The sequence below is a fragment of the Xenopus laevis genome, chromosome 1S, assembly GCF_017654675.1.
Source record: "Xenopus laevis strain J_2021 chromosome 1S, Xenopus_laevis_v10.1, whole genome shotgun sequence".
Classification (NCBI taxonomy): domain Eukaryota; kingdom Metazoa; phylum Chordata; class Amphibia; order Anura; family Pipidae; genus Xenopus; species Xenopus laevis.
In genome coordinates this window covers 71,180,377-71,205,516 of record NC_054372.1, presented here as the reverse complement: position 1 = coordinate 71,205,516, position 25,140 = coordinate 71,180,377, and the positions used below count along the sequence as shown (strand labels likewise).

General features: G+C 39.1%; 1 protein-coding gene across 1 annotated transcript; it reads left to right on the top strand.

Annotated features, from left to right (window-relative positions):
• The first annotated feature begins 2,284 nt into the window (after window positions 1-2,284).
• sowahb.S (sosondowah ankyrin repeat domain family member B S homeolog) lies at window positions 2,285-5,716 on the top strand. Its single transcript, XM_018243464.2, has one exon. It carries the CDS (start codon window positions 2,664-2,666, stop codon window positions 5,109-5,111), a length of 2,448 nt encoding a protein of 815 aa, XP_018098953.1. The 5' UTR covers window positions 2,285-2,663; the 3' UTR covers window positions 5,112-5,716.
• The last annotated feature ends 19,424 nt before the right edge of the window (window positions 5,717-25,140 follow it).

The window sequence follows — 25,140 nt, the reverse complement described above, 5'->3', positions numbered from 1 at the left end:
TAAATAGAATATAAAGTAGTAACTGCTGCACATGTATATCATTGCCATCCTGTTTGTGACACAAACTCCTTGTTTCCCAGGACAACACTTGGTCTTTTCTACTTCCTTAGTAGTGACGTGCGGGTCGGGTTTTCCCGCACCCGCCCTCCCTCCTACCGAGCCCGACTTCCCACCCGTGCCCCCCTGCTCCGACGATGACATCACAAAAGGGGCAGGGCATAGAGGTGTGTGGCTATAAAGCCCGAAGTCAGCAGCTGAAGGTGGCGAGCAGGAGAAAGAGCTCAACCCGGACCCGCCCGCTATCTGCTCACGGAATGCATTTTAGGACATCCTCCGGCAAAATACCTGTCCTCCATGCGATGTCCTACGGTTTAGGAATGCAGCATTGGGTGCTTTTACCATCACTCATCCTCCAAATCTGCAGTCATACCGCCGTCCTCTACCTTCCCTTCTCAGCCGTCAGCCATACGAACTCTGCCATCAGTCCTCCGCCCTCCGCTCTCAGTCCTGAACTGAGTGGTTCTCGTCTCTACCCAGCTTGCGCCTGTCTCTCTGCCCAGCTTGCCTGTGCACGAGCAGAAGGACCGCCATCAGAAATCGCAGGGCCCCATACAACAAAATTTCCTGGGATGCGCCCACCGCAAGCCCCACCGCCCTCCCCACCCCACAGGTCCACCCCCCACCACACAGTAAAAAAACAAAAAAATCTTGATGGCTAGGGTTCCCACATGCTAATAAAAAATAAAAAGATATTGGTGGTCAGGGCCCCCCTTAAAAAAAACATTTGGGGCCAGGGCCCCCCATTAAAAAATATTGGTGGCTAGGACCCCACATGAGAAAAAAAAAATTGTGGCCAAAATTGGTAGCCAGGGCCCCCCACACAAATTATAAGAAAATTGGTGGCCAGGGCCTCTTAAACGTCCATACCTTCCCGAAGTCAGCAGCTCTCAGAAAGATGGGGGGCAAGGCTAATCAAGTAAGTGTGGCGTGATCGGGCCCCCCTTATCCTCTGGGCCCCCTACAACTCTCCCCCCCTGTCCCCCCCTGATGGCTGCCCTGACGAGCAGACACTCTTGTCACAAGGGAGGCACAGAGGGAGACAAGCACAGAGTGAAGGGAGATACGGAGGAAAGGAAGACACAGAGGGAGTCAAGCATGGAGGAAAGGGAGACAAGAACTGAGGGAAGGGAGACAAGCATGGTGGGACGGGAGACAAGCACGGATGGAGACAAGCATGGAGGGAGACAAGCACGGAGGCAAGGGCGACATGGAGGGAGACAAGCACAGCACGGAGGGAAGGGAGACAACAGAGATGTCAGAGAGATGGAAGGGAGATGGCAGAGAGATGGAACGGGGTTTCCAAGCTACAGCAGAGCTCAGCTTGTCAATTAGTGCTGTGACCATTTCCTGTAAGAAAATCAACAGACACTCCCATCTCATTTTAGCAGGTAAAATGCATTCAAAACGTATATTTTTCTGCATCATTACATTGTTTGAGGAAAGATTAATCATATATCTGAATATGAAGGTTATGCAAAATGTCCCCTTTAAAGGAAAACGATACCCCCCAAACAATGTAGGTCTCTATAAAAATTATATTGCATTAAACAGCTCATATGTATAACCCTGCTTCATCTAAATAACCATTTTAATAACAATATACTTGTTTAGTATTATGTGTCATTGGGTATCATTTTAAAAAATAAGGGCCGCCTCCTGGGATCCTAGGATTCACAGTGCACACAAACAAACCATACATGTTAGGTCACATGAGCCAATTCCACACTTCCTTTTACAGTTAGAGCTGCAGTTTTTGGTAAGATTATTTAATATGCCACTTTATTTGATATAAACTATCTGTTGCTTACGTATTAATTTTGGGGGTCATATATATTTTTTTAAAGGAACAGTAACATCAAAAAGTTAAAGTGTTTTAAAGTAATGAAACCATCATGTATTGTTGCCCTGCACTGGTAAAACTGATTTGTTTGCTTCAGAAACACTATTCTAGTTCATATTAACTAGCTGCTGTATAGCAATGGCGGAAATTGAAAAAAGGCTATATGGCACAGGATAAATATTGTATAACAGATGACATTATGTTCTACAGAGCTTATCTGCTAACTGTAGCTTGAGCCTTTTCTCCTTTGAATAGCTGACCATGGCTACACAGCAGCATATTTATATGAACTATAGTAGTGTTTCTGAAAACAGTTGGTTGACAGGTGCTTCCTCTATACAGCAGCTATTGAAACACCCTTAGCCAACTCTGCAATTTTTGTAGCAACAACTGCAATAATTTGAAAAAAAAAAAAGCATGCAGGGAAGCAGCCCAGCTAATTGGGTGTCAGTACAAGCTGCACCTTCCTACCAATTGTGCACCTTGCACTCAGGAATTTCGTCGCACGCCTTCTTTCGGCCCCGCCCCGCTTCCCTGATTGGCTGGTGGTACTTAGGGGAGGGAATTGGTTGCCGTGGGCCGGAGGGTAGAAGCCTGATGGGTGGTGAGGTAGCGGAGGCGAAAAGCCATATTCTCCCGGTTTATCTGCTGGATAGGAGGGGCCGGCAGTACAGGTGAAACTGTGACTAATGTGCGACTTACTGAAGGTAGGGAACTAAAAGTTATGGACGTGGGTTTGGAGCACCATGCGTGAGTCCTGAGGATGGCCAAAGAGCTGAGCCAGGAAGAGGTGCTGGACTTTCTGTGCCAGAGAGGGGGCAAAGTGGTCAATGCTTCCCTATTGGTGCACTTCAAGCGCTTCTTGAGGGACCCACAGGCGACGGATACGGCGCTGCAGAAGCGGAGGGACAAGTTCAAGCGTTACGTCAACTCAGTGGCTGTTGTCAGGCAGGAGGGCAGTGTCAAGTACGTGGTGCTCAGGAACAGGTATCGGGACCTGCTGGGAGAGGAGATTCAGCCGCCAGTACCAGCAGCAGAAGATGTGGGGATCGAGGTGGAAAGAGATCAAGTTGTGCTTCCGACAGGGCACGGACAAGACTACCTGGCACCTCCACTAGGAGAGGAGCGGCTGCAACAAACGAATACATGGCGAAGGGGTGACGTGATCCTTGACTATAGTGAAGCGGTTCCTTCAGGAATCTCTCGCTCTCACTCCTGGGACGTGGGTGAATCTATCGGCGAGAAGACGCGGGTCAGTCCTTCACAATGGAATACAAAACGCTCTTACCCCGAGGATCCGCCAATAGCAGACAGTCGCCCAGTCTCGCCTCTCTGCACTCGTACCCGGCAGTCCAGCTTCACCTCCAGATCCCCGGTGCTCACCTTCCGACCACCCACCCACTCCTTGTCCTCTAACAACCTCTCCTCGTCCTTCTCCTCGCCAGAAAGCCCTGGTCCGTTTGCCAAGACCTATAATTCCAGCCTTTCCCTGACTGGGACTAGGAGTAGTCTAAACAGCAAGGGGCAGCCACCTGGGAGACAGGGCTTCTGTGAAGCTGCAAATGCTGCTTGTGTGAGTGTAACCTGCACAGATTTAAAAGTACAAAGGGAAGGGTGCCCTCCTTGCACTGAACTCCTAGCACCCCAACCCATCCACAATTGGGAATTCCCACAACCAGAGCAGCGCCGAGTCCTCAGTGCCCAAGCACACAATAGTGATTTGCACAGGGAACACATGACAAATGGCTTTTATTTGCCAGATTCTCCTTCTTCCAGGTACCCACATCCCACACAACCTCGCACCTCCCTTCAGCTCTTGCATGAGGCTGATATAACTCCAGATGATCAGGCAGCAGTTTCCTACCCCTCCCCTCCTCTTTCTGGGAATGATATGTATGGTATGTGTATGTGCCAGATCCCTGTGTTTAGAAGTATTAGGTGCCAGCTTTCCCTACAGGATCTGGACGACTTTGTTGACCAGGAGACCTGTGGAAGTGAAGAGAGTGACAGTGGTGAGGGTGGTGATTGTGACACAGAACCCAGGGAAGATGATGATTTCTCTAGTGACTCACATAAGGAAAGGCCTATGCTTTGTGCTGAAAAAGAATCTGAGCATTTATTTAATTGTCACTTAAACATGGATTTTAATGGCAAAAATGATCTGTATAATAGCCTGCAAGAGGAGGATAGCACAGGTATGAAAGACACTCTTGTTGAGCATGGAAATGTGGCATGTTTGAGCATTGACACTAACAAATCTATATATACTGCAAAATCTTTCCTTACAGATCAGGCACCTGTTTTATTTGAATTAGCAAGAAATGTACCACCAAACAAAACAAGCTCATGTTTTCTGGAGGCTTTTTCATCATCTGATGAGGAATTGCTTGACAGGGATTACAGAAAGAGAAGGCGGTCTTCCCATTACAAGAAATCAGGCAATGTTTCTGTATCATGTGTCCAGCCTGATACAGACAGACTTCTTACAGCCAAGTTTGTAAACTCTAGCAGCTTCCTTATAAATAATAACCTCTGGGAACCGAATTCACAAGCACAGTGTATACCGAAAGCCAACAGTAATTTTGACCTTAAAAAATCTGCAAGTCAGAAATCTTCTGTGGTACCCTTGGATCCGAAAGAACATGAATGGATTGTTAAAACAGCCACTGGGCTATGGATTCAAGTTTATGGCATGTTCAGCATAGATCCTCACTTAGCTTTGCACAAAGATTTTATCACTGGCTACACTGCTTTGCACTGGTTTGCAAAGCACGGGTGTATTGATTTATTTAACAAGGTTGTTTTTGGTGCCAAAAAGGCTGGAATAGAACTGGATGTGAATGTGAAATCCAGTAATGGATACACCCCTTTACACATTGCTGCTATTCATGGGCATCATAAAGTTGCTGTTATGCTGGTTGAAAAACTTAAAGTGAATGTGAAAGCGAGGGATAACAGTGGAAAGAAGGCTTGGCAGTACCTGAATACTGCAACCTCTGGAGAAGTGTGGCAGCTTCTTGGCGCACCGAAAGGGAAAACGATATTTGCATCTCGTGCCTTACACGCTGCTCAGAATTTAAGTATACGTAATAAAACATCTAGCCAGCTTACCAGAAAATCTTCTCTGGCTGCATTCCGTAAGACCCAGCATCAGAGATGGAAAGAAAACAATCAGTCTTTCTTGAGGGAAAGGGAGATCTATAGTGACTGAAAGGTGGCAAACACCCATCTTATATAGACATGGGATCAGTGCCCTCATTTTAACATATGCAGATACATATTTATTTACAAGGCCATGCACTGATATGCACAGATACATCATTTGTTCATTTTTAATGTAAAAAGCAGACTTGTTTTATTGTGTGTAAGAGTGCAAATTCTGCACTTGCCATTTTCCTTCTCTTGTGAAGCATATAGCGGGTATTTCTACAATTTTTAGCTTACCTTTAATTTGCCGTGGGTGATGGGAGTTGTTATCTACTGCTCATAAGCTGAGCAGTAGATAACTAGGTACCTTTTTTTCCCTTAAGATATTTGGTGAAGTAACTACAGTCATGTTTTTTTTAAACTAAATGCAATGTAATCATCCAACTGAATTGTCATAGGCAGATATTACTTGCTGCATTAGCATCACATGACTGTTATTAAGCTATCACCCAGTTATTTCTGTATATAAAAATCATGCACTGCAACCATAGATATATGCTGCATAAGTACAGGTTTTATTGTATGTTACAAGTATGGGATGACTTATCTGGAAACTGAAATAACTAATTTTTAAAAATGATTGTTTTTTGTAATAAATAGTACTTTGTACTTCATAGTTATTTAACTGCATAAATCCATATTGGGGCAAAACAATCCTATTACATTTATTTAATGTTAAATTTTTTTTAGTAATATTAAGGTACAGTGATCTAGAAAAGCTTAGGTCCCAAGCATTCCAGATTATGGCTTCAATATCTTTGCAAGCACATAATCTCATCTAAATATAAATTATGCTGTCTACTGCCATAGGGGGTTTAGTTTTAAACTACTAGACTGTATACATGTTTGTGACTAACTGAATGTTGGGTGACACCTAACTAACCATTCATATTTTTAGTCTTACTGACGAGGATTAGCCAGTCTATGGCCAATTGTAGCAGATGCTTGTCTGGTTAAAGCCTTGGTTCAGTGTATTTTGGAGACTTTGATATAGGTTTTAAACACAGCATCAGCATTATTTATAAATACACAGAAAAGGAATGATCTATGCTTACAGTACATTATAGGGCATATTTAATTTAATTGCATACCTTCATGTTCACTTATTTTTTGACAAAAGTATTTTTAAGTCTAAATAAATGGAATAAATACCCACTTAAAACTATCAGTTACACTAAGGGGGTAATTTATCAAAATCCAAATCTTTCAGATTTTTTAGATAAAAAAAGTCTTACCAAAGTAGAATCCACGATTTGACCTTGTTCATTATTTAAAAAGCATAAATTAATCTTTTCGGGAAAAAAAAACCTTTTTTTTTCTGGCTTTTCCCCGAAAACCCAGAATTTTTCAAATTTTTGCTTGAAATATTTTGGGCATTTCCAGCGCAGACCACAGAAACTTCCGAATAGGATAGGAACCTCTCCCTTTGACTTATACACAACCTCCACAGGTCTGAGATGGCAGATTGTTGTATTCTAACTTCTTGCAGCCTCTGGATATAATAAATATCGAAAAATTCAAGTTTTTTTTCCACTAAAAATTTTGATTATATAGTAAAAAACCTTGAATTTTTCGAGTTTTTAGCATTCAGATTATAATAAATAACCCCCTTTAAGATGCAAAATATTCATTTAAAATGATGTACGCAGCAATTACATGCCAGTCCGATAAAATTAAAGGGAATATAAGGGAAAATTGGATGTAAACCCACCAATGAACATTTGCTTAAAAAATGAAGATTCAATTCTAAGCAACCTCCTTACGTTATACATTCATTAAAATTGTTTAGTGGTTTTAAAGTTATTTGTAAATGTTACTGCAAATGAAAATGTCTATCTGGCAGTGTATGGTCACCTTAACTTTAACCACTGAAAATTTTTAATGAATGTATATTAGAACAGTAGATGATTAATCATGACAGAGAAATATCAGATAGGCAAGTGATATGTACTACATTTGCATCCTTGATGTAATTCAAAAACAGTAAACATTTTCTTTTCATCTATTATGGTGTAGCGTGGAAATGTTGATTTAAAATCTAAAGAAATGTATTTAACTCAATAATAACTGTATTTCTACCTAATTTCTCCTATTGTTTTAATTTCTAAATTCTAAAATGGATGCAGTTACTAAGGTAAATAATCATACACAAGTACAGGTATGGGATCCGTTATCGGTAAACCCTTTATCCAGAAAGCTTTATTTTTCTCTGTAGTAATAAAACAATACATTTTACTTGATCCAAACTAGGGTATAATTAATCGTGGTTTGAAGCCGAACCAGCCTATTTCGTTTATTTTATGTTTACATGATTTTCTAGTAGACTTAAGGTATGAAGATCCAAATTATAGAAAGATCTGTTATCCAGAAAAGCCCAGGTCCCGAGCATTCTGGATAACATGCCCCATACCTGTATATCTATTCATAATGCATTATTTTCTCATATATACTGAAGCGAGAGGGCGTTTCATTTTTGCACAGAAAATTCATTTGATAATTCACCTTTTAAAGTTATATTTGTGATTTTCTATGACTACAGGAAAAATTAACATGATTTTCTTCATTAAATTGCAGTCAGCTAATAATAATGTAGGATTGATAACAATAATACAGTATAGCAGGGCTGCATATATTGGCAACAAACAGGAATGGTTGCTAGGTTTGAATTTAGACTCTGTGCAACATGCTTTCCTCGCTGATCTTTCAGACAGTTAAACTAGAAGACGGGTGAGGATTATGGTTTGTGGGCTATTTTAACTGCTGCTATGTTCAGGTGGAAAACAGCAGTAATCAAATCTGTGCATTCCATAACAGAGCTTTGCATAGCAGAGTGTGGGAAACACTGATTATAGTACATGTTGATGCCGTGGCCACAACTCACAAACTGAATGGATGCCAGTGTAGTGCCAGCTCATGCCATAAGCAGAGAGTTTGCCATGCTCCGACACAGCAAGCAGTTAAAGGCAGTTGTGGTTTGACAATTTGGTTTTCCATCTGAGCACACCAATAGTCACAAGAACATATTTTAAATAGGGATGTATCAGTAAGCATCATTAGAAACAAAGTATAACTCAATAATATATACCTATATTTATTATATACAGTAATACAAATTACAGTCTACTTTTTCACTTCAAAGGGGCAGATCACCTTAAAATATACCACAAATCCTGATTCTGTATAGCAAATTAGGTGGTGCTCTATCTGGGGTTCCAAATACAGCCAGAGAAGAGAATATACAGAAGAGAATACAATCTCGCACTCACACATGCAAAATTTGCTGAATATTTTTGGTTTATTGAGTAAAAGTAAAACGGAAACAGGTATAAATAGGTAACGTAGGAAGAAACTCAATCACTTAAAAACATTTGGAAAGTACATACTCCCACTGATAAACAATTAAGTGCCTGTCTGTAATATTGACCAAATTAATGCCAATGCAGTATAAAATTTCCTGAAAAACCCAATTGTGATATCTTCCATGTGTATTCCATAGTGAACATAAGAACATTATTTGCATCAGAATCTGTAACATCACCTTAAAATCATGTTTATTATGATGTAAAGGCTAATATTTTGAGAGTTTGTAAATTGACTTTTTTTTGCTAGATGTGGTGTTTTTCTGGTCACTAGCAAATGGTAAAGCTACATTTTTTAGAACCGGATGACATTGCACTATGCCACATTAATAAAGAATTAAAATTATAGGTATTGCACAGAGCTGTCAAGATGTTCTGGGAGCTGTAGTTAAACACCAGGTTGGCAGAGTCAAGGTGCAACTCAGGGATATATAAATACAACATTTTCTTTCTGCAAATTCATACTTGTATAGCCTTAACAGGAGACAGGTCATGAGAAGATAAGGTTTGCTGTAAAATATTCACCTCGTGATGCTGTCCTGACTGCACAGAGATTAAAGGTAATATCATGCATAGACATGCATACAACCAACTCAGAGTTTTTATGTACATTTTTATTTTGTTGTGGTTAGTATTCTATTGCTTTCAGGGAGCACTGCAGTGATAGAACTCGGGATTAATTTAATGTGCTGGCAGACTCCACAGTAAGAAGCCCACCAGCAACTTGAACTGTTTGTCCTTGTCATTCCTACACAGAGCTAAGTGCTGCAGGGATGGATGAACTTCCCAGCACAACAATCCTATGTCCTTGCATGTACCCCTGCTACTTAGTAACTGGGTCATATTACTGTCTGACATTTACCTTACACTCAGTCACCATGTTGCACTGATCCATCAATGGAAATTATAATATTTATACAGATATGGGATCAGTTATCTGGAAACCGGTTACCTCAAAATTTCCGAATTACAGAAAGGCTGTCCCATAGACTCAATTTTATCCAAACAATTCAATATTTTAAAAAAGATTTCCTTTTTCTCCATAAAACAAAACAGTACTTTGTATTAATCCTTATTGGAAGCACAACCAGCCTATTGCATTCATTTAATGTTTACATGATTTCCTAGCAGACTTACGGTATGAAGATCCAAATTACAGAAAGATCCATTATCTGGAATACCCCCAGTCCCAAGCATTCTGGATATCAGGTCCCATACCTGTATCTAATTTCTTCACTCCTGTTTCTTTCTCTGTTCATAGAACAATAAAAATGTTACTGTTTTTCTTTTTAAATGATACAGTAAAGACTTAACAGTTGTTTGATTTTGGCCATATAAAGCACATTTTGTACATGGAGTCTATTTGCATTTTATATGCGTTTTCTCTTCAGAAAATTCTGCCTGATAACACACATTTTCCCTCTGAATATCAATTGATTGTGGTTATTTATAAGTCCATGAAGAGCAGTTGATTTTTTATTTTTATTTTTGGAATGCAAATATTATTGCTAACACACTCCTATGTTTTCAGTTTCAGTAACAAAAGCAGAAAAGCAGTTACCAGCAGCGTTATTTCAGGGTCTGACTCTCCTACATACTGATTTGTGCAGGGCTTGGGTGACATTATTCTACTATAGGAGAAGATGCTGTACAAAATCCATCCTGACAGTGTCTGACATTTTAACCACAGCACCACCACACCAGGTTTGTTTAATTTACAGACTACTTTAACAGGGCTTTGCAGATTAACTAACATATCCACTGCAATTTTTTCAACCCTTTAAAAAAGATGAGATTTTTTGAATAAAAAATAAGTGTTTATGTAGGTGCCTAAGTATAGTTTCAACGAATTTGGTTCAAGTGTGCTCCAAAAGCAGACCAGGCTCCTTGCAGCCCCGGGTGGAAGCTGTACCCCCTGCCAGGGCAAACTCTGCATAAATCCAATGCTTGACAAAGGGCCTGCCTAGCCCAAAACGTTGCCCAAGGCATTTTAAGTAAAGTTTTTCACTTTTGCCAATAATACCGGAGTGCTGCTGTTTTCATTGGATTTATCTAAGTATAGTGAGACATGTAGGGGCAGATTTATCAAAATGTGAGTTTAGAACTAAAAGGAATTGTTCAGATTAAAAATAAAAACTGGGTAAATAGATAGGCTGTGCAAAATAAAAAATGTTTCTGATATAGTTAGTTAGCCAAAAATGTAATGTATAAAGGCTGGAGTGATTTGATGTATAACATGTCAGTCAGAACACTACTTCCTGCTTTTCAGCTCTCTTGGTTTACACTGACTGGTTACCAGGCAGTAACCAATCAGAGACTTGAGGGGGGCCACATGGGTCATATCTGTTGCTTTTGAATCTGAGCTGAATGCTGAGAATCAATTACAAACTCACTGAACAGAAATGTACCATGTGGCCCCCCTTCAAGTCGCTGACTAGCTCAGAGTTATAGAGCTGAAAAGCAGGTTGGATTCTTGCTGTTTTATTAGACATCTGTTCACTCCAGCCTTTATATATTGCATTTTTGGCTAACTAACTATATTAGAAACATTTTTTATTTTGCACATCCTATCTATTTCCACAGTTTTTATTTGCACACTGAACTGTTCCTTTAAAAAATACAAACTCACCCACGTTCTATTCATTCCTATGGGATTTTTAGAATTGTATTTATCGGTAAAAGTTAGAACTCACCACTTGATAAATATGGTTTTAAAAATCTCAGAGGAATAAATAGAACACGGGGGAGTTTTTATTTATTAAAGGGCACCTGCAAAAAACCAAAAGGTAGGGGCTAATAGAGCCCACACTCTGGTTGGGGGTAACAGCAGTTTTTTTTTTTACAAAAAAATCCCCCCTGGCCAGCAATTGGCCACCAGCAACGGGATGAAGCTCCTGGTATGAGTTGCCATGTTGGGGCACATGCATGCACATAATGAGCAAATGCCGCGACTTGCTCATTATGTGCATGTGACGAAAAGTTCACATACTTGCGCTTATGTCAATTTAAATATGGTGACTACATAAAGGTCATATGTATGTATTTATTAGTGATGTTGGTGAATTTGCTGGAAGTGGCCACTTATAGAAAATATCCAAGGAAGCAAAATAAAGACAAAAAAGATCCTCTATTATCCTAAAAATAAGCCTACTCTAAAACAAATGTGGCATGAGCTTCAAAAGTTAACACTTTGATACATTTTTGGATTAATCATTTGAGCGAAAATTCGCCTGGAGAGACAGCGTTAAAGTTCTCTAGCTCTGATGTTTTTCGCTAGCAAATTGTCTTCTTTGACTTTTAGTTAATAGGCGATGTTGTTGCAAATAGTCATTTTTCTGGCGAATTTTCGCCAATTCGCCCTATAGTAAATGTGCCCCATAGTGAGCAAGAGTGGCTAAAACACCATTAATCACCTGCCTCTGCTTCCCATAGCAAAACAAGGGCATTGGAGGTGTCAGACACACACTATTCAGGAATACCCACTTTAGAATACTGTTAACTGTATTGTCTATATATTGATCACTGATGTTCTCCGGAAGAGCATGTTCACAGTCAGAGTTACCTGTGTGCCATATAAATAAAGAGTTTTGAATACAGATTTGTATTTGATAATATTTCCTCATTCTACTAATTTCTATCAGTGACCTCATTTCTCACTTAAATATTGTCTTATTCCTTGAAGGCAATGTAAGAGAGTCAGCATATATAAATGTAAATGATTAATGTGGAAACTGTATTTGCAACTTGCTATAATAATTGCAACCATATAAAACATAAAGATTCAGGCAATGGCACACATGGATTTGTGTCACTGAGGTTTTTCTCAGGGATAATGCATATGACACTGGGGATTCCAAATGGTACACTGCTACAGGGCCACATTGGAAAAGATGGTTGCTTTTGGCAGTCTAACTCTATTATTTTAACACTTTACAGTTGTAAATGCTGGGCCTCAGGATATTTGAACAACTAAGCATTATTTTGAGACAAAAGGGGTATCACCTAGCTACAAGTGCTTCAGTGCTCAGTTTGCTGTGCCTTGCACCTGCTCTGAATCCAGTGCAAAATGCAAGGCAGCACTGCTGATGCAACATAAATCCTGCTATAGGGAAGAAAAAAAAGTACAGGGCCCTGCTGCATACTGTGCCCATTAGTCAATTTGTGTGGGGCTCTCCATTTTTTGTGTGATAAGAACATATCTCTCAGTTGGTCATCCGAATGTGGTGGCACATGGGGAGATTGAAGCCTGTGGGAAATCTGCTCTACTTGCAGGAGATAAATCTCCCGAACATAGCTTTGCATTGGTGTCAGCGTAAGTCTCTGTGGCATAAACGTATGCATTTTTTGCCTTTGTGTTGTTACCCCAAACTTAAAATCCGGCAGGCTGATGATCCCCATAATGGAAATGTGAAACAGATAAAGAGGATCTCTGTCTCATACTCTACTTGCCATATGATTTTTACCCTGGCTAGATGCATTTTGGCATACCATATTTGTGTACTTAATCTGATTATTTAGAGTGATAGAAATTCTCTATCTGGTTTCTTCCTTGGCAATATATGACTGTTGGGCAGATCCTCTACCAAGGATGCATTTTATTTGACTGACAAGAAAATAATATGTTTTGTCCTCAGTATAAAATATGTTTCTCTGTTCTGTTAAATACAAGACCCTTTCATTGTTAATCTCTATGTAATGAATGGCTCCTAGATAGGACACAGCAGCACATAAACCCTTTGTACCTTTATAGAAGCACAATAATTACAACATTGGGATAGAAGTAATAAAAGGTAAAACAATCTGTCATTAGGTACTTATTTATTGCTTCACCAGATAAAGGAACTTTGATTTCAGCTATTCATCAATGTATGGGCTCATTGTTAGGGAAAATTAACATGAATCAAAAAGTGCCCCCTTCATAGTTATGTTTGCACGACACTAGTAATTCTTTCAGAAGACACAACTGATCTAATTAAAAGAAGGAAAAATATCAATATATATATATATATATATTTATATATATATATATATATATATATATATATATATATATATATTTTCCACCTAACATTTGCTTTCTTTAGGTGGCCATAACGGGCTGATTAAAGATACCAACTTGGTCCTTCCAGACCAATTGAATCATTTTTGGTGTCAGACAATGTGCCTGAACAACCAATATATATTCCTTCATTTGGAGAAGTCAAACTAGATCTATCAGTTTTCAGATTTGTGTATGGTTCAGTAACAATTATAAAAATAAAATGAGATGTAATAGCCATGAGATAGAGATCTAGTAAACAATGGTAATTGCCCTGCAGAAATTTTTACTGCATGGTCAAAGTCTACTTTGCTTTCTGAACTACATAAATTCTATCTTAATGTACTGCATGTAACGAAAAGATACAGCATGATTTCTCTTTTGATTGGCTATATGGAACTCCATGTCCATGGTATTAGGGCACTAGTAATATCATAGAATGCAGCTATTTATTTTGTTTCTACTGCCAGATTGTAACATTTTACATGTTAAACATTATATTTTAATTTTGAATTTTAAAATAAGTACATGGTGTAAAACTACAGTGATGGGCAGTTATGGCCAAATAAATCCACAGTACAACTGTATTAATATTAAATTTTTCCTTAATCGATGTGATATGCAGTTAAATGTTGAATGGGAAATTCACAGCTAGTCACCACATACTTTATAAATAGCTGTTCTAGGTAACTTTATGGGCAATGACAGACTGGGTGTTTGTCACTCGCAGGAAATTTCCTTTGCTGCTGAGTGATGATGACAGCTACCCATGGCCATAGTTCCAGAGAACTGTGTCATATAAATGCCCGGTTTATGCTTCCTTGCGGCACATTAAGTACATATCACTTGGGAGCACAGACATCATTATTATCTATTAATGCTTAATCACAATACAGTATGTCATAATGTTGTCCATGCACTGTTATATAATGCAGCCCATGATTGTGTAGTAGACAAATTCTTCAGACATTCACACATGGGTAGAATTAAACTGTCTAGTACTGTAAAGTTTAATTATATTTGGAGAGAGGTAGCTATTGACACTGTGCACTAAAGGGAGGTGGGTATTTATTTTCATTGCGACCTATCACTGCTGGTGCAATCATGCTATAGATTAAACAGTCAAATCGCTTGTAAGGAATGACTTGACCACAAACCAATGTTTATAACAGTTCTGTCACAGATTATGTGGCATAATCAGCCATTTTTTGAGCATGATATAATTTGCAAGCAGTGTGTATAAATGAGCCAATAGGGACAAATAGTGGCAAGCTACATACCCGGTAACAGAATAGACATTTACTTACACTTAAGTGAAGAAGAATTAGTCAAGAGACCTTGAAGAGACATAAGCTTCTTAATTATAGGGGCAAATTTACTAAAGGGCGAAGTGACTAACATTAGCGAAAATTCGCGTAACTTCGCTAGCGAAGGAGACTGTAGCGCTACCTCTCACTCTTACGCCAGATGAAGTTTCACTCTGGCAAAAGAGCGTTACTTCGCAAATTCACTCGGGCAAATTTACTTACCTCCGAAGTTTCGCCAGCGTTGGCTTCGTCGCACTTTGCCAGGGCGCCGCTAATTCACTAAAATCCGAAGTTGCACTCAGGGAGGCGAAAGGTAGCGAAGTTGCGCTACCGTTAATTCGTCAAGCAAAGAGAAGTTACGCTATCGATGCTTGTTATTTTGCCCTATACATGTGCCCACTGTATAGTTTAGGTGCCATATGTTAGGAAATGTAGGGGGGAAGGAGGGTACCCCCAAAAAAATGTACAATCTTTTTTAGCCTATCACCCTTAAAATAGTAAAAGACGCCAGCGTTTTTTGGGAATGTCAACTTTTTTCGAAGCAAGCCCTATCTACTCTATTGCACTTCGTCTGGTCTGAGGTGGTGAAGGCAAGCCTAGCACAAGAGGTAACATTAGCGTAGTAACGTCCCTTTGCCATAGCGCAACTTCGCCTGGCGTAAGGGTGCGAAGTAGCGCTAGAGTAGGTCCACTTCGCTAGCGAATTTACGCCAGCATCCGTGTCTGGTGTCTTTTAGTTTTTTCAGGGTGATAGGCTACAAAAGTCCATAAAAAATGTTTTGGGTACCCAGGCTCCCCCATACATTTCCTACCATATGGCACATAAATTATGCACTGGGCATACGTGTAGGGCATTATAACAACTCTATTTCATTTGTGTAGAGTAATGTATTTGCTGCAACATATACGTCCATTCAACTTTAACTTCCCGCCGTATGCAAATTAGACAACTGGGGGCAAAACAATCTTATTGGGTTTTATTTAATCTTTAAATTATTTTTAGCAGATTTAAGGTATGGAAACCCAAATTATGGAAAGATCCCTTCTTTGGAAAACTCCAGGTCTCGAGCATTCTGGATAACTAATCCCATACCTGTATTTTAAAATGTAAGGATGATATAGATGATAGACTAGGTCCACAAGACCAAAGGGTGTTGTCATTTATAGAAGTCATGGAATTCTAGGGTTACTACATTGGTGAAGCAGACCTAAAGTTATAAAACAACAAACATATTGTTCCCCATTAATGCCTACTTCACATTAAAGAACATACATACAAAATCTGGAAACATTACACATGAAAACGCATTTGCTTCTGAATGCTTATAGCACTTTCTATGATTTCTCATTGTATTGTGGAAGTGTTATCTGGATATAGGGATTACGCATTTACCATCCTCACTGTTTAAATGCTTAGTCGTTTTACAGGGGCAACAGCCTAGATTTATAGCATTACTGATGGCAGTCAAAATAGGTCAGATGTAAGGAAACAAAGAAAACAATGACAGATGTATCAGTGAAATCAGACCACTAGAAAGCAACAGACATAATCAGGATTTATTCCCTTGTAAAATTGTTCTCTTTTTATCAAATACCATGATCCTTAGCCAGCATTTTTTACGTAGACTTAAGGTGGCCATACTTGGGCAAATTTAAGCTGCTAGTTCTGGCAACTTATCTACTAGTGTATGGGGCCCTTGGACGAGCCCTCCTGACATCATTCATCAATATGTTGATTGTGGAAGGTTTGATTTTCCAGTTGGCTCGAGGTCTGAATCTGCTTGTTGACCTCTGGCATAGAAGCAGTTATGATCTGATTGTTGGCCCAAGGGCCAAATAATCGGTTCAGCCTGATACCACCTCAAGGTGGCATATTGGTAAAGATACTCTTGTTGGGCAAAATCTTATAATGTATGGCAATTTTTTACTTTGAGTTACAGTTTTTGGTGGAAAACTTTGGCTCTAGTGTTTGGCTACATTCAAATGCAAGTGTAAAATAAGACACCTACTTTTTTTTTAAAGTAATGATAGAATGGGAGACATACTGTAATGAAACAATAAATGGTATAGAATGCAATAATTCATTGAGCTGAGCTGTAAAAAGATGCAGGTTGAGAGTGTTGCTCTTACCAGTATGGTTGTAACAGATACAGAAAAGGCAAATGTGCTAAAACAGTTATTTTCTTCTGTGTATACAATAGAGAAGTCAGAGTTCCCAGCCAAAGTGTTTGATACTGTGCCCCACAAACGACTGCTTTCTAAACTAAGGTCTGTTAAGCTTAGTAAAGTCGTTTGCACGTGGATAGGAAACTGGCTACAGGATAGGGTACAGAGGGTGGATGTTAACGGTACATTCTCTACTTGGAATATAGTTCTTAGTGGGGTCCCTCAGGGCTCGGTATTGGGTCCACTATAATTTCACTTGTTCATTAATGACTTAGGGGAGGGTATTGTAGGTAATGTATCAGTGTTTGCAGATGACACAAAACTATGCAGCCCAATTAATTCCATCCAGGATGCGGCACCCTTGCAACAGGATCTTGACAAAATGGCAATCTGGCAGCTAAGCAAATGAGATTCAATGTTGATAAATGTAAAGTAATTCACCTGGGATGTAAAAATATCCATGCCACTTATACCCTTAATGGGACTGCACTAGAAAATTCATAAAACTAAAAAAAATAAATCCAACGATAATAAACTTGGCTGTAGCAAACAATGCAAGTCAGGAACTTCAAGGGCAAACAAGGTCTTGAGCTGTATTAAAATGGGCGGATATTTGTGGGAGAATGGGGTTATTCTTCCACTGTACAGAACAATGGTAAGGCCCCATCTAGAATATGCCATACAGTTTTGGTCTCCAGGACATTATTGAATAGAGGGTACAGAGAAGGGCAACTAAGCTGATAAAAGGTATGGAAATTCTTAACTATGAAAAAAGATTGGCCAAATTGGGGATGTTCACGCTGGAGAAGAGGCGCTTAAGGGGTGATATGATAACTATGTATAAATATATAAGGGGATTAAATAAAAATCTCTCTGATGCTTTATTTATCAGTAGTTCTTCCCAGTTGATGCAAGGTCACCCATTCCGATTAGAAGAAGGTTCCACTTAAATATTTGGAAGGGATTTTTTACAGTGAGAGCTGTGAAGATGTGGAATTCTCTCCCTGAATCACTCATACAGGCTAATACATTAGATAGCTTTAAGAAGGGGTTGGATGGCTTTTTAAGTGAGGGAATACAGGGTTGTGGAAGATAGCCCATAGTACAAGTTGATTCAGGGACTAGTCTGACTCCATCTTGGAGTCAGAAAGGAATTTTTTCCCTTTGGGAGGCTTCAAATGGGGGTTTTTGCCTTCCTTGGGAACAACTAGCAGTTAGGCAGGTTAAAAGAGAGTTAAAAGGTTAAACTCTTTTTTCAACCTAACTTAGTATGTTACTATGTATTTCAAGCATACTTTAGTATATCATTGTCCCCAGAGAATAGAGTTTATTTTTTTTGTTGTATCTGATATTTATATTGGTTTTTGACATAAAAACAAAAAAAAAAAATAATGCTAAAAGGCATTCAGAGCAGTGGCAAAGTACAATTGAGTAGGGCAAAATAACACTCCCAGGCTTGTGTAGTGTAATGTATTTGCTGCTAGATATACCTGTATATCCATTGTACTTTAACTTGGCACGGTATGCAAATTTGGCAACGCTAGCGTAACTTCGCTTTGCTTGACGAATTAACTCTATCGCAAATACGCTACATTTCGCCTCCCTGAGCACAACTTCGGATTTTAGTGAATTAGCGGCGCCCTGGCGAAGTTCGGCAAAGCCAACTCTGGCGCAACTTCGGAGGTAAGTAAATTTGCCCCATAAGTTTGTGACAAAACCATAAAATGTGACTGAAAGAGCCTTTGGTTGCACATCCCCTCCAATAGTTTGGGTTTGCTAGTTCATATTAGTTCATATAAATGAGAGATCAGACCCTTGCAAGACAAATTGTTTCCCAGGATTTTCTCAAAAGGCATTAGGCTCTTATGGCCTAATTCAATTACAGGGTGTTCCATTATTTTAGCTGTTAGGGGCTCATAATGGGAACGGTCACTCCTGTCTTGTGCCATTTTGAATACGTATTGTGTTCCCAGTGGCCCCATTTATTTTCATTTTTCGTGGTTTCCATATCCCAACTCTTATAAATCTAGTAGGGATCAACACATGGTGCAAAATTGTAATGGCAATGGCAAAAGGCCTTCTATTACTCTCAAATTATACTTTATCCGACTAAAAAGCATATTGGTGACAAAAAATTCTATTCAGTTTATTTCATGTTTAAATGTTTTTTAGAAGAACGAGGTATGGTGATCCAAGTGATGAAAAAAACCCACTTGCCTGAAGCATTCAGCATTATAGATTTCATGCTATAATAGGAATATGAGTAATTTTCAAATTCCCTTCTCTGTCTGTCACTGCTTGTCAAAGTATTACTGGAAGTACACATAACATTGAGAAGCAGACCTCCATTTATACACACATGCTTGATTGAGCAAGCATGGGACCCTCTTCCCCCGTGACTCACACACAGAATCTCCCCAGTGCCACAGCAAAGGGAGAGATTCAGTGTGTCAACTGAGATAAGGGTCATTCTTATTCCTTGAGGAAAACAGGCAGAAAAAATATGTGCCCATTGCCCCCCTAGCATTGCGCCCTAGGCATGCACCTGTTCTGCCTACCCTTAGTTCTGGCTCTTGTTTCAAGCACAGTGTTTCCCATAAATTACTGTGGGAAGTAAAGGCAGAGATGGTGATTTACATACACCTTATTGATTGTATTCACTTACTAATATCCAGGGATGGGATATTAGGGGCAGTTATATTAGGAGCAGTGGTGGTGCATTATTTGAAGGGGGTTGCTTATGTATAATGAACAACACCTAGCATCATGCCACTTTTATCTTACATTTCACAAAAACAAATGCTATAGCAAATGGCAGATGGACCGCTTTCTCTGCTGCTGTGTATGTGCTGATGTGCTGGTCCCATGCCTGTTGGGGACATCATTTTAGGAAGCAGAAAGCAGGGGATCTGCTTTCTCTGGCGTATATATGCCAGTGGAGAAATCAACCCATCTGCCATTAGCCTTAACCAGACCTTACTTATTCTGTCTGTAAACATACTGTTGTCAGCATTGGTTTACAAATACTATATAAACCACAATGAAAACAAAACTGTCAGTTTTAAAAATGAACTTGTATTTTGACAGGGTAAGTCCAGGTTGAGTTTGTTTGTTACCTTTTGCAACAGAGACATTACTTCATGCAAAGTTATTCATAGCCTATTGTGTATGCTACTGCAGTGTTCACTTGTGTGTTCTAGCTGCTTTATTGCTCAGTTGCATTTCATACACTTTATTCATTCTGTTCTTGAACACACCCTAGTGTAACAGTAGCAATTATTTCTGAGGTTACAGAAAGCCTGTGTGTGTATACATTGGAAAGGAAAGTTTGCAAAGGCCGTACCCAGAAAGAATGTTAGACACTCTAAAACCCATAGAATTGGGCTTCCAAAGTAAAATGTGTATTCCTTATACTGAAATCAAATAATGTCTTCCTCGTAAAATTAAAACATACATGCATTTTTTAACGTTGTAGAGTAATAGTACCTTATACAGTATTTAAATACAGATAGAAGCACTTTCATTTTTTAATGTTGCTGGTCTTTTAATTATGTATAATTAGTTCTATAACCATATAGAAAGCAGAAAACCACAGAAAAAGCAGAATCCCCAGCTTTGGGTCAGGGGCAGAGGGGGCTTGGTGAGGGCCTAAGCTAGACTGAAGCATGATGGAGGGGGTCCTAAAAATTGGTTGATTATTCCCTTGGTTAGTAACATGTTATTGCTGCTTTTCCAATGAGAAACTGAGAATCCTACTCCACTGCGTCTACACTAGGTTATCCAATCTAATATAAGAAATTTCCATTTGTTTCAAGGAAAAATTGGCAAGGAAAATCAGAGAAAGACATACCCAGTACTCTACTATAACTTATATATTACTGTATAATGTGCTTGGGTGTTGTTAGCGTCCACTACTGTGCTTGTTGTGTAAGTACCCACTGCCTTTCACTGCATAGTCTATAACTAGGTACTAAAACCTCTCCCTGTATAATGTGATTTTGTTCTTATTTCCCTCTGCCATTCACCGTATATTATTAGATACAAATATTGTACCTTAGTATTTTTTATTTTATACAAATGGTTTCAAAAGAAATATATATATATGTTATCATTTTGATTAATAGCTATAAAGGTCACTCTTTCAGGTTACTATATAATATTTGGTGGCCTCATTTTTTAAGCCCACGAATAAGGGCATGGTACCTCAAACATATCAGGCCATGTGTCCCTAGCTTTTTTTTGGAATAAAGTGCTGTTTTTTATCCTGGAGTGCTGCTCTTAATGTCTGTTTTGGTTTTCAAACGATCATTTTCACAAATGTGAGTGTATCCTTTGAAAGTAGGTAGGGCTGCTCTGCATGAAAATCTTTTTGCCCAGGCCGACCTCCAGTCAAAAACATTTACTGCAGAGATCAGTGGGTTTCATGAACACGTGTCCATGTGTAGCACTAGCAATGTGACAGTAGCACAAGCTAATTTTGCAATGATATATTATCACTGAATATTTGTATAACTCTTCTTCTGTGGTGAATGGCTATTTGACCTTACCGATACTGGCACACTGTCATTGTATTGCCATTTATCCATTTAGCTTCCAATTTTGACTAAAATTGTTACCCACAATGTATTTGCAACTTTAAGAAGTAGTTACAGAACAGTCACAGTTCTGCTTTACATTCATACATATTAATTAGCACAATTAGGTACTATATACAATTACAACCTACAAACAGAACAGCCAGAACCCACCTAACATTCACCCTGCAGCTCCCCCAGAGGTCCCTCTGCTCATGGTCTTAAGATGATGTGACCAAATCAGAGAAATTTGAAAAAAAAAAAACATGACATTTGAAACAATTTTCTGGGCAAATTTCACTTTTGTAGGATCAAAAAGGACTAGTCGGCACTCCAGGTAGAAGGAATTAAAAGAGTATTTATTGGACCATTTGATATATCCGTATTGCCTAGGTGATATGGAACTATCAACTGGTGCAATAAATACTCTTTTAATTCATTCTACCCGGAGTGCCGCCTAATCCTTTTTGAACCAATACAGTATATGAGGCAGTGGTGGCTGAGCACCCGGGATTGGAGTTGAGCGAAGTAGAGGAAGAAATCTCGTGAGAGGTGAAACAAGTCGGATGTAGTTGCATGGGTCATAAAATAATATTTTACATGTAAACTGCATGTAAAATTTTCCATCTGACACAACACAACTGTCAGATGTGAATAATGCATGTTGTGTCTTCATCTGACAAGATAAAAACAGATGGTATCAGAAAGACTTTCTTTTCTCATTGAAATATATTGACTTCGGATGTAAATGAAGAAAAGTTCCAACGTTATATTCTAACCTAGGGGGAGCAGATTTTGTAGCATCCTACAAAATATTGTGCTGTTGTGTGGTGGTGCGTGGTGTTGCATGGAGGATGAGATCAAATCTGACCTACAAAATCTGATGAATAGCGCTTGTGAAGGTTGACCATGTGATTCGCTTTCTATAGTCAAGAGAAGTGACAGTAAGTATTACACAGTAAGTATTACTCCGGGCAATGGGTTCTTTGGAGAATGTAGTCAACTAAGCTAGACCAATAAGTATTTATATTGAAGTGAATATGAAACAATTGATTATTAAAAAGAAAAGAGAACTGTTTACAGTATACAGTATCCATTGTGCAATATACATCATAATTACTACAAAAATAAAATGCAGACCATCTGCTCACACTTAGTCCATCACAGCTACTTAAATTCTGCAGTATCCAATAAAATCTGTGCACGATCTGGGCAGGGCACGATGCGTCGCCGCTGAGGCGCTGAATATAATGAGAGGTACAGTTTCTAATTTCAGTATGAGGAAGCTTATATTAAAATTTTTTGCTTATTAAGTAGGGCCCTCCTGCAGCTGCAGGGTCTGCTTCCTCTGTAGTTACACCCCTGAAACTGGGCAAAAGGTTATAAAGAAAGTGATCATTGCTGCATGTTACAAACCACCTCGTATAAGTGACAAGAATGAAGCCCAGCTACTTTTACAGATAGAAGCGGCTTCACAACTAGGTCAAGTTATTATTATGGGTTACTTCAAATATCCAGATATTGACTGGGGTAATGTGCAATATCAAGTCTGAAAAAGCTAGTAGGTTTGATCATTGCACATTCCCTGGTCCCCTATCTCATAAGTAATCCAATATCAATGCAAATGCATGTATGTACAAAAACAGCAGTTTTTAGTTACAAAGTAATGATAATAAAATTGGTAAGCCACCATATCACATCAAGGTAAACCCCATATTGCAGTCCCTAACTATTTACCTCCGGTGATAGTATTTAAAAGCTGGCACCTCCCTGAATGGTAGCATTTCTTGAGCATTGGTTTCACTGAGGGCTTAGTCCTCCCCACCATTAGCTTTTAAAGGAGAGTGTCTAGACCACAGCATTGGTTCTACAGTTCTATAGGCTTTTAAGAGAGAAAGAGAGAGAGAGAGACTGCCCAAACCAACACCTATTTTTAAAGGCACTGATACTGTGCCGCACAGAAGGTTAGTGGTTAAAGTAAGGAATATTGGCCTGGAACATAGTATTTGTACCTGATAGAAAACTGGCTAAAAGATAGATTTAAAAGAGTGGTGGTAAATAGAATATTTTCTAATTGGATCAGTGTTGTTACTGTAGTACACAGGGCCGGATTTCTGTTTTAGCCGCCCCTAGGCAATAGGGTGAAACTCTCTCCCCTCAAGAGCGCATCTACCTCCTCTCCTGAGCACGCACGAGCATGCACAGTCTACCTCCTGGACTCTGGCGGAGAGCTGACCGGGAGCAGTCTTCGGATCCCCAGTGCTTTCCCCAATGCGGCTGGGCAGCATGCCGCCCCCAAAATAATGCTGCCCTAGGCCTCGCCACAAATCTGGGCTCTGTACTTGGTACTTTGCTTTTCAACTTGTTTATGATTGTCCTGGAGGAGGGCATTGAAAATACTGTTTCAATTTTTGCTGATGATACAAAATTTTACTATGACAACTATGTATAAATTTATAAGGGGATCATACAAAACCTCTTTAATGCTTTATTTACCAGTAGATCCTTCCAGCTAACAAGAGGGCACCCATTCAGATTAGAAGAAAGAGGTTTTGTCTAAATATTCAGAAAGGGTTTTTCACAGTGAGAGCTGTGAAGATGTGGAATTCTCTCCCTGAATTAGTCATACTGGCTGATACATTAGATAGCTTTAAAGGGGTGGTTCACCTTTAAGGTAACTTTTAGTAGGTTATAGAATGGCCAATTCTAACCAACTTTTAAATTGGTTTTCATTATTTATTTTTATAGAGTTATTTTCCTTTTTCTTCTGACTCGTTGCAACTTTCAAATCAACGTCACTGACCCCTTCTAAAAAGAAAAGGCTCTGTAAGGCTACAAATGTATTGTTATTGCTACTTGGTATTCCCCATCTTTCTATTCATCCCAACTCCTATTCATATACCAGTCTCTTATTTAAATCAATGCATGGTTCCTAGGGGAATTTTCACCCTAGCAACCAGATTGCTTAAAATGCAAATTGAAGAGTTGCTGAATAAAAAGCTAAATAACTCAAAAACCTTAAATAATAAAAAATTAAAACCAATTGCAAATTGTCTCAGAATATCACTCTCCACGTCTTACTTAAAGTTTTCTCAAAGATGAACAGCCCCTTTAAGAAGGAGTTGGATGGCTTTTTAGCAAGTGAGGGAATACAAGGTTATGGAAGATAGCTTATAGTACAATTTAATCCAGGGACTGATACGATTGCCATATGGAGTCAGGAAGGAATATTTCCTCTTCTGAGGCAAATTAGAGACGCTTCAAATGGGGTTTTTAGCCTTCCTCTGCATCAACTAGCAGTTAGGCAGGCTTTATCAAGGCAAATTTATCAAGGGTCGAAGTGAAAATTAGAATGAAAAAAATTCGAATTTCGAGCGAATTTTTGTGTACTTCCACTAGGGAATAGTCCAAGTTCAATTCAAATGTGAAAAAAATTAAAAAATTCGAATATGGAAATTTATCATGTATTGTCTCTTTAAAAATTCAACTTCGACCATTCACCACCTAAAACCTGCCGAATTGCAGTTTTAGCCTATGGGGGACCCCCTAGAACCGATTTGGAGTCAATTGGTGGACTTTGAAAAATTGA